Raw genomic sequence first — 12,946 nt, 5'->3', positions numbered from 1 at the left:
ATCATTTTAAGTGTGACTCACATTTCATCCTACTAATTTTAAATTTACACTATACAACTTGTTTTGAAATAGACTTTAGGATAATTTTTATGATTTATAACATTTATGTATTTGCTACAATTACACTCATTTAAAATTCGAAGACACATTCTCATGAAGAAAATGAGAATATGCACCCACTACACATGTATGTATCAAGAAAACAGACAATCACACCTTTTACACACCAAAACAGATATGTTTTTGCATGATTGTAACATTGCTAGCATACGAGCTCTAAACACGCACTGGTTATGTATTCATAAGTATAAATAAATGAACAAAAATGCTAGAGACCCCAAAAATTTTACCAAAAGTTTTACCAAATGTCTCACATGGGTGTGGGACCCACACAATGTGGGTTCCACACCCATGTGAGACATTTGGTAAAACTTTTGGTAGAATATTTGGAGTTTCTAGCATTACTCATAAATGAATATAGACAAAGATATCAAACACACAAATTTACTAGGTACTCCCTAAAAAATATTTAATAAATAAATAATATTGACAGCCTGGCTTACCACATTGATTTTCCAAGCCACTGTGTTTTAACAATTCTGCGTTTAATAGCATTTTCTAAATTAAACTATAGATACTGATAAATATAATTTACTCAAACAAACAAACAAACAAAAACAAACTTGAGGTCAATAATCCTGAAACAAAAGAAACTGAATCATAAAATATCATTTCATCTCCCAAAATCCTTCAGCTATAACTAATAAAAGAAAAAGGAAAAACAAAAAAATAAAAAATACTAATTTTCATAATTTACCAAAATACCCCTACACAACCACCTCTATTCCACCTACAACAAATCCACAGCACTCACCAAGAGTAAGAAATTAATCACAGAAAAATATCAACAAAAAAAAAATATATAATCCAAATTCATTTTAGACTTGCAATACAAGTATTGAATCTGAAACAATTTGTTTTCTTGCTCTCTAGCAATTCTGCACCCATTGCCTGTCACGGCACATCGACATCGCGAACTCTGACATTGAGCCTCCTAAGCCAAATAGAATGCAAAATCATATGAAAAACATCGTACCGCCTCGGCGGCGAACTAACCTCAAAATGCCTCCTCACCTCCCTCCCCCTCTTCACCATCCTCAAATACCTTATCCCCGAAATCCCCTCCAAAATCCTCTTCAAGTCCGGAATCTCCTCTACTGCTACCACCACCGCGAAAGTCTTCCAATTCAAAACATCACTAAAAGGCATCACATAGTGATCCTTAATCAAAACCGGTACACAACCTGTGTAAAGAGCCTCCACTGTCCTCGGGCTCGCTACCTCGTAGCCCGACGGACAAATGCAGAACTTGCTCTGCCTCATCATGGCAAAATATGATGTGTTTTTGGGGAGGTATTCGTGGATTTGGATTGATGGGTCTTTGTGGTGTTGCCAGTAGTGGAGGAGGATGGGCCGGATGGGGCCGTGGACGCCACCCGCGTAGAAGACGAGGAGGGGACGGTGGGAAGGGGAGGGGCCGCCGAGCATGCCGGTGGTGGTGCCGGATGGGAGGTGGATTTCGGGGATGGAGACGTCGCGGGAAGGGTTGAATTTTTCGGAGGTGTTGGCGTTGCAGAGGGCTCTAATGGAGTTGTTGTACAGGTTTGGGACTGCAAAGGAGATTTCTGGACCCTGCAAATGCAACACAGTGAAATAAATGCTCAAGAATTTACAAGGATATCCAAAGTGTGAACAAGAATCAACTGAATTTACTCTTTTTGTGGTGCATGGTGCTGTTTTTTGGGTTGTCTGTTTGATGAGAACAAATGTTTCACAAAACTACCATGCCAAGGTTTCTTGAGAGAAATTATTTTGTAACACTTTTTTTTTTTTTTTTTTCGACGAAAATCAACTATTAGTTGTTAAATTAGCATTTACGAGAATTAGTCTCTCTATCCTTTCAATTATTTTGTTACACTTGATGATGTGTACACTCTTTGATTGGTTAAGATAGTATAAGAGAAAAGAAATTCTATTAACTTATAATTTATATCTACATTTTTGTCCAGAATTATTTTATGTGGTGGAGATCAAATTGGTGAATTATGGGATTTGTGAAATGAATTTGAACTATTGATTGTTATTTTAGATAAATTTTAAGTAACAAATTCTGAATTTATAGCCCCTATGTAAGAGAAAAGCTATAAAATGAGAACACATGAAATTTACTCAAAATGTTGAAGTGTGTTCTAGATTCTATTTTGTACAGTAAAACCTATATTTTTTGTTGATATTTTTTTATTAAATTTTTTAGATACATTGCATTGCTAATAGTATAATAAATCTCTTTTAAAGTGTAACGGATCTCTCTTTCTTTTTTTTTTCTTTTTTTTTTTGTTATTAGCTAAAAAGAGAGATTTTATTGATGGAAAAACAACTGCAAAGTAATGAGATACATCAATAAAGGGGGAACAAAGTGCAAACACGTCACAATAAAGTAACTTCATCCCAATTAGGTTGGCACCGGGAAGCATACCCTATCATTTGCAAGTAATAATCCTCATAAGTTTGTGAGCTACCAACAAGACAGTAACAACATAAACAAAACTGACAGCAACACCAGCCCAAAAGGACCAACGCACCACTAAACTACATTACACACCTGATCTGTTTCAAATTGGATACTAAATCATGCATTGAGTAATCAATCCCTTCCATGTGTAGCTTTGCCCATATCCACTGGGTAATCGAATCTCATTTAAAGTGAAGGAATGTATTTTATTCACATATTTGGTTAGTTAAGTCAAGTGTGAATAAAATCATACTCTCCTTAGCGTAGCGAACAAATTCAATCAATCAAGTTAAAAGTTTGACACTCTCCACCTATTTATGAGATGTTTGATTTGATATATTCTCATGATATCCACAATTAATCTCATATCAAGTTCGGCCAAACCAACCGTACTAGTTAAAGACAAGTCTACAAACCTATTTTATACTCTCTCCACCTATAATGTTACGTGCATAAGAAAATCAAAACATAACCCAAATTCATTTTGGCCTCATATTTTTATAATTTTTTGTGCACAATTAGGATAACTAGTTGATTTTGGTTGCAAGAGAAGATTAAATAGAAGCAAATTAAGAAGTGATGCCTTACCCAATCATGGCAAGCAAGCATGAAATGATCGGCACCAAGGCTTCGATTCCAGTAAGGATATTTGTTGGCAATGACATCAACATAGTCCTTGGCTGTGTTTTTCATGGGACCCCAATCATGAGAATCAACAACATAAACAACTTGAGTTATCATTGTCACACTGAATGGAAGGAAATAAAGATGGGCTCTCTCTGGATCTCTGGTCCTAAACTTGCTAATCTCCATGCCTTGAATGAAAAGTCCCTCAATTGCATATGTGTGCTTGCAGGGACCATAGTGGAAGACTGGGGGGTCTCCCTCTTCATAGACAAATACTTTGAGGTGCTTTTCCATCTCCAAGTAGCTCCTGCAGTTTGGATTAAAAATTATTCTAGAGATTTTATTATCAATTTTGAAAAAATAAATAAAACATAAATATTTGTTTGACAACGTTGTCGGTTTCTTGTTTTACGTTACGTAAGAAAGGAACAAATGTTTTGAAAACGAAGAAACGTGTTTTGTGAGTTATTGGAGGTGGAACTTCTGTTACTCTGTAGTGTTTGAAATTTGAGTGATAATTGAAACATAAAGTACTAATAAAGTGAAATTTAAGTGAAAGTTGGAGAGTAAAAACGTAATTTTTCATACAAATTTCTTCTTCTAATAAACCTAAAATGTGGTCATGTGAGCATTTTGTCTAAATTTTTTACAGTAAGTGAAAAGAAAATCACATTGAAACATTAGTTAAAGTTGTCACAATTAAAGACGTTGGACAATAGTCAAATTCAGGCAAAATTTTGATGGTGATAAGTGTAATTTACCGTAATTTTTAATATATTTATGATAGAATTATAATTTCACAGTTCAATTATTGGTGAAACTAGTGACCTTGATCCAATTTATATTTTTTTTTGCAATTTACTCCAATTTATATTTTTTTCTGTAATTTACTCTGAAAGTATAAGTTTAAGATTCATCCTATCCCTTTTATGGATGAAAAAAACAAGGAAGGGTAAATTACAATGTTGATTCTCTTGTTTGAGTGAAATTTTACTAGTTTCAATTTAAATCATTTAAATCATACTTTTTTAATTTTATTGTAATCTGGTCCATCCACCACTCATCGTTAAAATTTTAAATGAAAAAAATAGATCATGTGCAAAATTAGAGGAACTAAAATAGAATTTAGAAGAAATTATAAAGACTACCAGCGTAACGATAGTTTCTTTAAAACTCACTTTGATTCCTTTAATTTTACATGTGATTTTTTTCGTGTAAAATGTTTACGGCACATAACAAAGAGACTACATTATAACAAAACTTTAAATACATGGTTCAAATTGAAATTAGGGAGAAACGAGTAATACTTCAATTCGATTAAACTATAAGTAACAGCATAACTTACCTAAAAAAAAGAAGAAGAAAGAATTGAAAAATCCCACTATGATTTACAAGCAATGTTAAAAATGGGTTACCTGTGAAAGGCAGTGGCATTCCAATAAATAGGACCAGTAGGGGTGTAGTCAGGGTCTTGAGTGTGATGATCTTCATTAGTTGTTAAGGCTTCTCTTATTGCAGCTCGAGCATGTCCTAGACTTGCTTCAAGCCTCTCTAAGTTACTGTACTTCTCTATTCTTGCACTCACTGGTGTTGGTGGTGCCATAGAATGAGTGTCATTCATGATAGGAACAACAATGTGGGGTCCATTCATGCTATTATTCCATATCCCTTCTTTCTTCCCTTCCTGTTTTTAATTATGAAATGAATAATTCCACAATAACATAAAGAATTTTTCATGGAAATATGCAAAATAAAAAGGGTAAATTATACTCATTTCCGCTGAATTTAAAAAAAAATATATATAATCAATCTTGCACTTTTGATATAATTATATACTGATACTTTTTTCAATAGGGCTAAACTGACACAAATATAAATTAATATACATTTTAGTAGAAAATATATGATAATATCAATTTTTTTCATTAATACAATTAATGAATTATTGATAAAAAAAATATATTTATCTGTTATATGAATTAAAAATTTAAAAGAGAATAATATAATTATGTCAAAAATATTGTACTAATTATATATATATATATATGAAGAGGTGAGTGTAATTCACCAAATAGAATTTAAGCCTACAACTTTACCTAAAAAGTTAAGAAATTATTAAAGTAATATGTTCTATTTCATGTGCATAGCACATTTCGTGTCATCTGCGTAATGATACAATACTAATCATAGTGATGCTATGCTAAATAATATACAAAAATTTTATTATCATAGCATTGCTATAAAAGTTGGGGGATTTGATCAAAATTTTCTCATAATAAAATTTAATATATTAAGGATCAGTATAAAAAGTTTTATTTGAAAAATCCAACATATATCACTATTATCAAAATATTAAATTTTAAAATAATGTAACTTTTGTTGTAAATGTCGGTTTTTAATAAAATTAATATTTTTAGAATCCTCTCATCAAAATATATCAAATAAGATCTATATTGACTACCAAATTGTTAAAAAATAAAAAAATAAAAAAAATAAAATAAAATTTATTACCGTCGAAATTGATGTAAACAGTAACTGGATTATCCATGGGGAAAAAATATATATATATATATATTTTACTTTGTTTTTACTCAATTATGTGTTTTTTCCGTAGAGGGTTTATAAAGCAAAATAAATTGAGTTGACATTTTCACTAAATAAGGATCCAATGGAAGGGTTTTGACTAAATTTCTTTAAAATTCTTTATTGTATTGATTTGATTATTTCTTTCCATTATATATATATATATATATTGTAATTGTAGATTTTCTAATTGTGTATTGTTGGATTATAATTGTTGAATTTGATATAATTCTTTTTGTATTCGTAATTAATCTTCTTCTAAGAATAAAATTAAATTAAATTAAAAAAAAGGCACACCAAGGAGCCTGGGACCAAATAAGGACGATGGGTAAAATTGTCTGAACCGATTTTTTTTTTTCTTTCCTTTTTGTCATTTTTTCTCAATCTTAAAATTAAATAGAGGAATTCTATTATGGGTTCGTTTGAGAAGTGGGTTAGCTTTTTGACTTTTTGGTTATTTTTTTAGGGTTAAAAAGTTTCGTTTGGAAAGAATTTTTTTAACTCTTTTTAGAAAGAAAGAATATAATGATTATGAGTTAGATGTGACATTTTGTCCTATTAAGGTAAAAAATCTATTTGGTCTTTTTGTGACTAAAATAGTCCCAAATCTAGGAGTGTAAAAATAGCCCGCGGCCCGTGGGTGGCCTGAAATGGGCCCGCTTGGACCCAAGCCCGAGCACTTGGGCCATCGTTTTGGAGCCCGACCCATCAGCCCTCTTAAGGCCCACTTAGGTCCCAGCACGAAGCCCGCCCCGCCCCGCCTTGCCCCGAGGCCTAGTATATTTTTTAATAGAAAATAATAAAATTTTAGTAGAAAAAAATTAAAAAAAAAAAAATGATCAGGCCCGCCCAAGGCCTAAATACCCCTGGGCCTGAGCTTGAGCTTAATTTATTGGCTCATGGGTCAGCCTGGACTAACCCAAATTTTGATAGGAGCCTGCGAGGCCCGACATAGGTTGGGCCGAGCCGGGCTGGGCCAAATTTACACCCCTAGCCAAATCCAACCCAACCATTATTCCTAAACGAAGCCTATATCATTCAACAATCATGAAAATGATATTTATCCCTAACTATATTACTGGCACAAAAAATGAATAAATTTATATTACTGGCGCAAAAAATTAATTAAAAATGCTATAAATTTCAAATTTTTTATTAAATGAATGACTAAATATCTCACATGAGTGTGAAATCTACAAAATAATCAGGAATCTTCCATGGGGGTACTGTATTAATTAGGAGTAACAAATTTCATCCCTGGCTATATTACTGACACAAAAAATTAAATTGTTTGATAACCCAATAGCTATCTGTCCAACAAAGAATCATTCAAATCACTGTATTAAATAAATGCCATGACCAATTTTAAAAACCAAAATCAAAAGCGTATCCTTATTTTACTGCTCTCACACTCTATGTATTCTTTCTACTTAGCAAATTTGCATATCAATTTTTTTTTTTTTTTTTTTTTTTTAAAAAAAAAACAGTGAATATAGTGACACAAAGCAATTACAATTTCTTTTTTGATTATACACATCGAACTGTGGAATTCACCGTTAAGGAGATTGTTCTCCACCTGTATTTTATGTAATTAATCTATTACCCTTTATGTTCTTTTGGAATTTGCAGAATTACTAGCTTTTTAAATTTATTTCTATGATTACACAATTGAAACTGCCAAAATAAAAAATATATGTATAAAAAATAAAAAAGTCGATCACATATACATAAGAATAAAATTATACATATGCACACACAGATTTGTATATATATAATCATAAAATCTTTAAATAGACAAATATATATACGGATAATTATTCGTTTCAGAATATCATGTGAAAAGTTTATGTAGTGGTCTAGATTTTACAAGTGTCACATGCTCATTCACATGTATTAGATAATTGAGAAATAAATAATGAATAATGCTTGGGACCCCCTTTTGGGGGTCACCCCCTCACTCCCTTTGTCACGTGGCGGGTGGTGATTGGAGGAGTAGGAAAAAAAAGAAAAAGAAAAAGAAAAGGTAACCAATGATAGAGAGGGGGTCAAAAGGGGTGGGGGAAAAGGGGGATGAATCATTGTTGATAAATAATATATATATATATATATATATTAGGCATATCAATATCACAGAGTACTCGCAAATCTTAAATACACAAACGTGTGTGTGAAATGCGAACTAAAAAATGCAAAACCTGGTTTTCTTTGAATCCAATAGTCGCAGAAGGTGAAGGAGGAGGCGGCAAGGAGGGCTGCTGTTGCCAAGGATAGTAAGAATTGAAGATCAAATAAGAGTTCTTTGAACCCAATAAAGCCACAGACACAGTCACCACAATCAATGATACCATAAACAACAACATAAACCTTGAAGACCATGAAGATGACGATGAACACAGCCTTCTGTTGCTGTCCCCCATCTCTTTCTCTCTTTAGAAAACACCAAGTTTCCTATGATATAGAATATGTGTATCTTGTTGTGTGTGTTTGGTGTGATTCTGTGCTTTTTTTCCTGGGAAAGTGACGAAAAGTTTGAGTGCAGGAAGAGCAATGGCAGTATTGTGTAAAAGTGGGGAATTATACTAAAGAAAGGCAAGTGTCTTGCCGCATCGATTGCTCTTCTGTCTACTGTTTTCGAGGACCTCATGCAAAATTAAGGAAATGACAGCAAAAAAATTTAAATAAATAAACTTTCTATTTCCAAATATGCCCTTTTCTATTTATTTTCTACCTATACTTCTTTATTTCTTATATACAATCAAGAAGCAAGGGACAAATTCTTTCAAGAATGATTGTTATAACCCAATCTTAAAATGGAATTGATTGTTATATACTAATCACTTTTATAAGAAAAAAAAACATATAGAGTTGGTTTAAATCTTCTTTTTCTTTAAAAATGAAAAAAAAAAAAAAAATTGCACCCACCTCGAAAAGTATTTTAAAAATGAAGTTTATGGTATAGATTCAAATTTAATAGATTCTAAGTCATACTTAGAATAAATCTGACTTACAAATTTAATTTTTGAAATGTTTTTCTTAGTGAAAAAAGTATTCATGTTAAAAAAATATCTACATATCAAGAGAGGAAACCAATAATCCAGAGAGGAAATCAATAATAAATTTGATGTAAAGATATGGCAAGGGTATTTGAATTACTTCAATAAATTTAAATATTTAGTGAATGTTTGATTGTACTATTTGTTGCCTTGTTGAAAAGATCCTTCAATTTTTTTTATTTTTTATTTTTTTCCCACACGGTTGGACAACCACTAGAAAAAGCCAAACAAATAAAATAAAAAAAATTGATTCGCTTTCCTTTATTTTGTGATTTTTCAAGAAGTTTTTCACTTTAAAAGGTCACAGTGTGAAATTCCTTAACTTTCCTAAATGATCATTGAGTAGATTAATTCGAAAATTCTCTCAATATAACCTTGGGAAAATTATACAATAACCTTGTACTTTATTTTAAATTTGGATGTTAATTGTTTAAGTGCTCATATCCTTAAATAAAATAAAATTTCAAATATAGGGAGAGAGAGAGAGGGAGGGGGGGCCAATAGCAGTTTCTTTCATTTTCTTTTTTTGCTAAATTGTTAACTTATTCAATCATAATTTTTACAAGATTCACTTTAATCACTTAAATTTCCAAATCCTTGGAAAATATCTTTCAAGAACAACTTTGATTCCAATCTATAAAATCTATATATTATATAAGGGAAAGAAGATTTTTAGCTCACAAGCCTTGTAAGAATTTTAATATCTCAATCTTAATTTCTTAATTTTTTGATTTAAAAAAAAAAATCTCAACACTTAATAACTTCTCCCAAGCCTTTTTGATTTCTTCCATACACACCTTTTCAACCTCTCCTATACCTATTTAATTATTTTGAAAATAATAATTATTCCATGTTTTCAACTTCTCCCATACCTATTTAATTATTTTGAAAATAATAGTTATCCCTTAATTTGTGGATTTCAAATGGAAAAATAACAAAAATATTTCATAATCTCTCCATTCTAATTTCTCTCATTGATTTTCAAAAGAAAATATTAAAACTTGTTTTCCTTTTCTCTCCCTCAAAAAATCAGATAATATTTGTCATGAGAATTGTGAGTCTCTATCTATATCTTATATATTATATTATAACATAACCAAAAAAAAAAATTAAAATTAAAATTAAAAATCAAATATACAAACACATAAATTTAATAAATATGATTTTTATTTATTCAGTTAAAATCTTTCTTTTGCCTCTTAATAGCCAATTTTAAATTTTAAAAATCTTTAAAATCTATCTAAACAAATCTGTCACGACCCGCTCCCCGTCCCTAAGGATTAAGTATCGTGATGGCCAGTAACTGAAGTTACCTCCGGCCAATTCTTGAACAAATAAATAAACGCGAGCGAAAATAATATTTAAGTGAGGGTACCAAAATAATCATCGGAGTTTCTATTTTTATTACAAAATTTATTGACAAAAAAGGCTTATATTTATATATAAACATATCATAAAAGTGTTGTGAGTGTCTATTCCGCAGTCCCGCATCTAAGAGTCTTCAAAAGCTATTTTTGAATTGCATTGTTTCCTGAAAATTGGTAAACAGCTATAAACACATGACATGGTGAAAAATATTATGCCAAGAGTATAAGGGACACAAAATAATCATGGATAGTTATGTAACTAAAATATTTAAGACAACTTAATTTGAACAAATAATCATTTAAGCAGCAAAACTGAGATTATGTAAGTATCTAACCATAACCACGGTACCGAACAAAACAGAATAAAATAGAGGTCACAGGAGTGACAGTCAGAACAGAAGTACGGATTCAATGGATGGCTCGTACAGATTATAGAGGTGGCTCCCACAATAGTGTAACACTTATCTCCGCACAGCACTTTGCTCCACACAAAACAAAGGTCAATAAATCCATGACAATAGAGAGCCATAAAGTGACCAAATAGAGGTCAATGGTTATTTAAGTCCCCCAAGGCGTGGGAATCCTGTGGTGGTACTTACAAAGCATAATTGTTTATAAGGTCATAGCCAAATATATACTAAAATTTAAACAAATATATCCATGTGTTTCATTTTAAACAAATAGAGTTTAGAAAATAACCCACGTAATTGAAATATTAATATAATTTATAAAACATAACTTGTATAAAATAAAATATGATAAGTCAAAACATGCGTAAAATTTATTTTGATGACTCAAAGTATAATATAACTCATCTTAAAATTAATACCTCACTCTTTCTTTCCACCATCAAAACCTTCTTAACTTTCAATACTTTCTTTCCCTTTCTTTATTTGCTTTTTCCTTCTTCTAGTTCCCACCTCTTCCTTTTATACAAGATGCAAGGCTTACTCAGCCAGCTTTAGGTGACACATAGCCACCCACGTACCCACTATTTAGCTGTTATCACTAAGCTCTACAATGGATAAGTTTAACTTAGTTATTTATTTATACTTTGACCCCTAAATTCTTAATAATTATATTATTTTGCAAAATTGCACATAATAATAAAAAAATAAATTGTATATTTTCCCAACTGTGATTAAGGCCTCGTTTGGGAACAGGATAATTTAGTAACTTTTTGGCTATTTGGCTAAAATATGATCTAAAAAAACTAGTATGTTTTGGATGACTTTTTGGCTTTTTACGAAAAGATGTGCAAAAAGTAAAGAGAAAAGAGAATCTTTGACTTTTTGGTATGGGTTGTTGGCTTTTTGACTAATTTAGTAACTTTTTGACTTTTTGGCTAAAATGGAAGGTTCCCAAACGAGGCCTAAATAATATTAGTATAAATTTTACAGAATAATTAAAAATTTGGGTTGTTACAAAATCTAATTTGAAAATATCTCACACCATCATACTTTAAATCAATAAAACTCACATGTCTATCACATATTTAACTCACATCATAATTTACCTAAATAATAATAAAGAAGATAAGAATTAAATTAAATTAAAAAACATAGATAAATTAAATTAAAAAAAAATAGAAACCCACAACTCCATCTTAAATAAATTGAAGAGAAAAAAAATAAATATAAACTACACAAAAATAAAGAAGATAAGAATTTAGATATAGATCTCAAAAAGATATACCTATATCTAAATTTGAATTGTAATTATCTATTTTTTTTTTTATGTATATCTATCAAAATTTTAAATCAGTTAATTGGACAAATTAATTAATTTTCAAGTCTTATTTAAAGAATAATCTGATTAGTCATCACAACTCCTAAACTTTGCGAGTACTGGGGGAGGAGCTGACAGATTAGGCAGGACGAGGCCTAAGTTGTTGGAGAGGGGGGGTAATGTCCTACCACTCCATAAATTTATTTGTTTTTTAATTTCATTTTTTTCCTTGTATAATTCTCTTTTTTTTTTTTTGTTGGTTTGTGTAGACACCCCATTTTTGACCGTCCTCAAGACTTGGACATCATCGTTTGAACACCCGATGATCATCCATGTTCGTGTTCGTTTTGAGTTCCCAGAGGTCTCGGCCGCGCGCCTTGCCTCAGGATCTCTCAACTCGACTGTCTTGTGCTTGGTTGGACCAAACACTTGTTTGTTTCTTGCACCTGAGGGTAGAGAATAGCTTGTTAGCTATCCCTGATACCCACTGGCCTTGGCTTGAGGCCACCAGCCCTAGTTTAATTCTACTGGCCATTGGTTATGACCGGTCGGCATTTGGTGTGGTCGGCTGACCATTTATTTGGCCGATTGACTCATTTTCTGGCCGATACCACCTTTTTTCCTTTTTCAGGCATTGTGCATGCCAGCTGTGCCAGTCGGAGTGCACGGACTTGTCCTCTATACACGTGTATGAAGGATTTAAACCCTTTGCACCCTTTTGGTTCTAAGCTTCTTCGAGAAGCTTGGACCCTTTGCTCAAGCTTCTTGAGGAAGCTTGGACCTTTGAGTTAGCTTTCTTGAGAAGCTTGCCCCTTTGAACCTTTTGCAGTAGCTTCCCTTAGAAGCTTTGAGCCTTTATCTTACTCTATATAAGAGAGCTTTCCCTCTCCATTGAAGAGGTTCAGCAAAACCAGAGATAATACATATATATCTGATATATACACCACTCTCTCTCTCTTCATTTGTGTGTGTTAAAGAGCCTTAAAGTGTGTTTTGTTCTTAATTTTGCACTAGGA

The 12,946-nt window shown here is 31.7% G+C and overlaps 1 protein-coding gene across 1 annotated transcript; it reads right to left on the bottom strand.

Moving 5' to 3' along the window:
• Positions 1-706: 706 nt before the first annotated feature.
• On the bottom strand, positions 707-8,336 carry LOC114289962 (putative glycosyltransferase At5g03795). Its single transcript, XM_082907874.1, has 4 exons — positions 7,978-8,336; positions 4,615-4,883; positions 3,161-3,506; positions 707-1,692 (listed from the first exon to the last, which is right to left on the bottom strand). Exons 1-4 carry the CDS (start codon positions 8,197-8,199, stop codon positions 1,015-1,017), a joined length of 1,515 nt encoding a protein of 504 aa, XP_082764000.1. The 5' UTR covers positions 8,200-8,336; the 3' UTR covers positions 707-1,014.
• Positions 8,337-12,946: the final 4,610 nt, after the last annotated feature.

This window comes from Camellia sinensis, chromosome 15 (genome assembly GCF_055761805.1).
Source record: "Camellia sinensis isolate YWXY chromosome 15, ASM5576180v1, whole genome shotgun sequence".
NCBI classification, from domain to species: Eukaryota; Viridiplantae; Streptophyta; class Magnoliopsida; order Ericales; family Theaceae; genus Camellia; species Camellia sinensis.
This window is presented reverse-complemented; position numbering and strand designations above follow the sequence as displayed.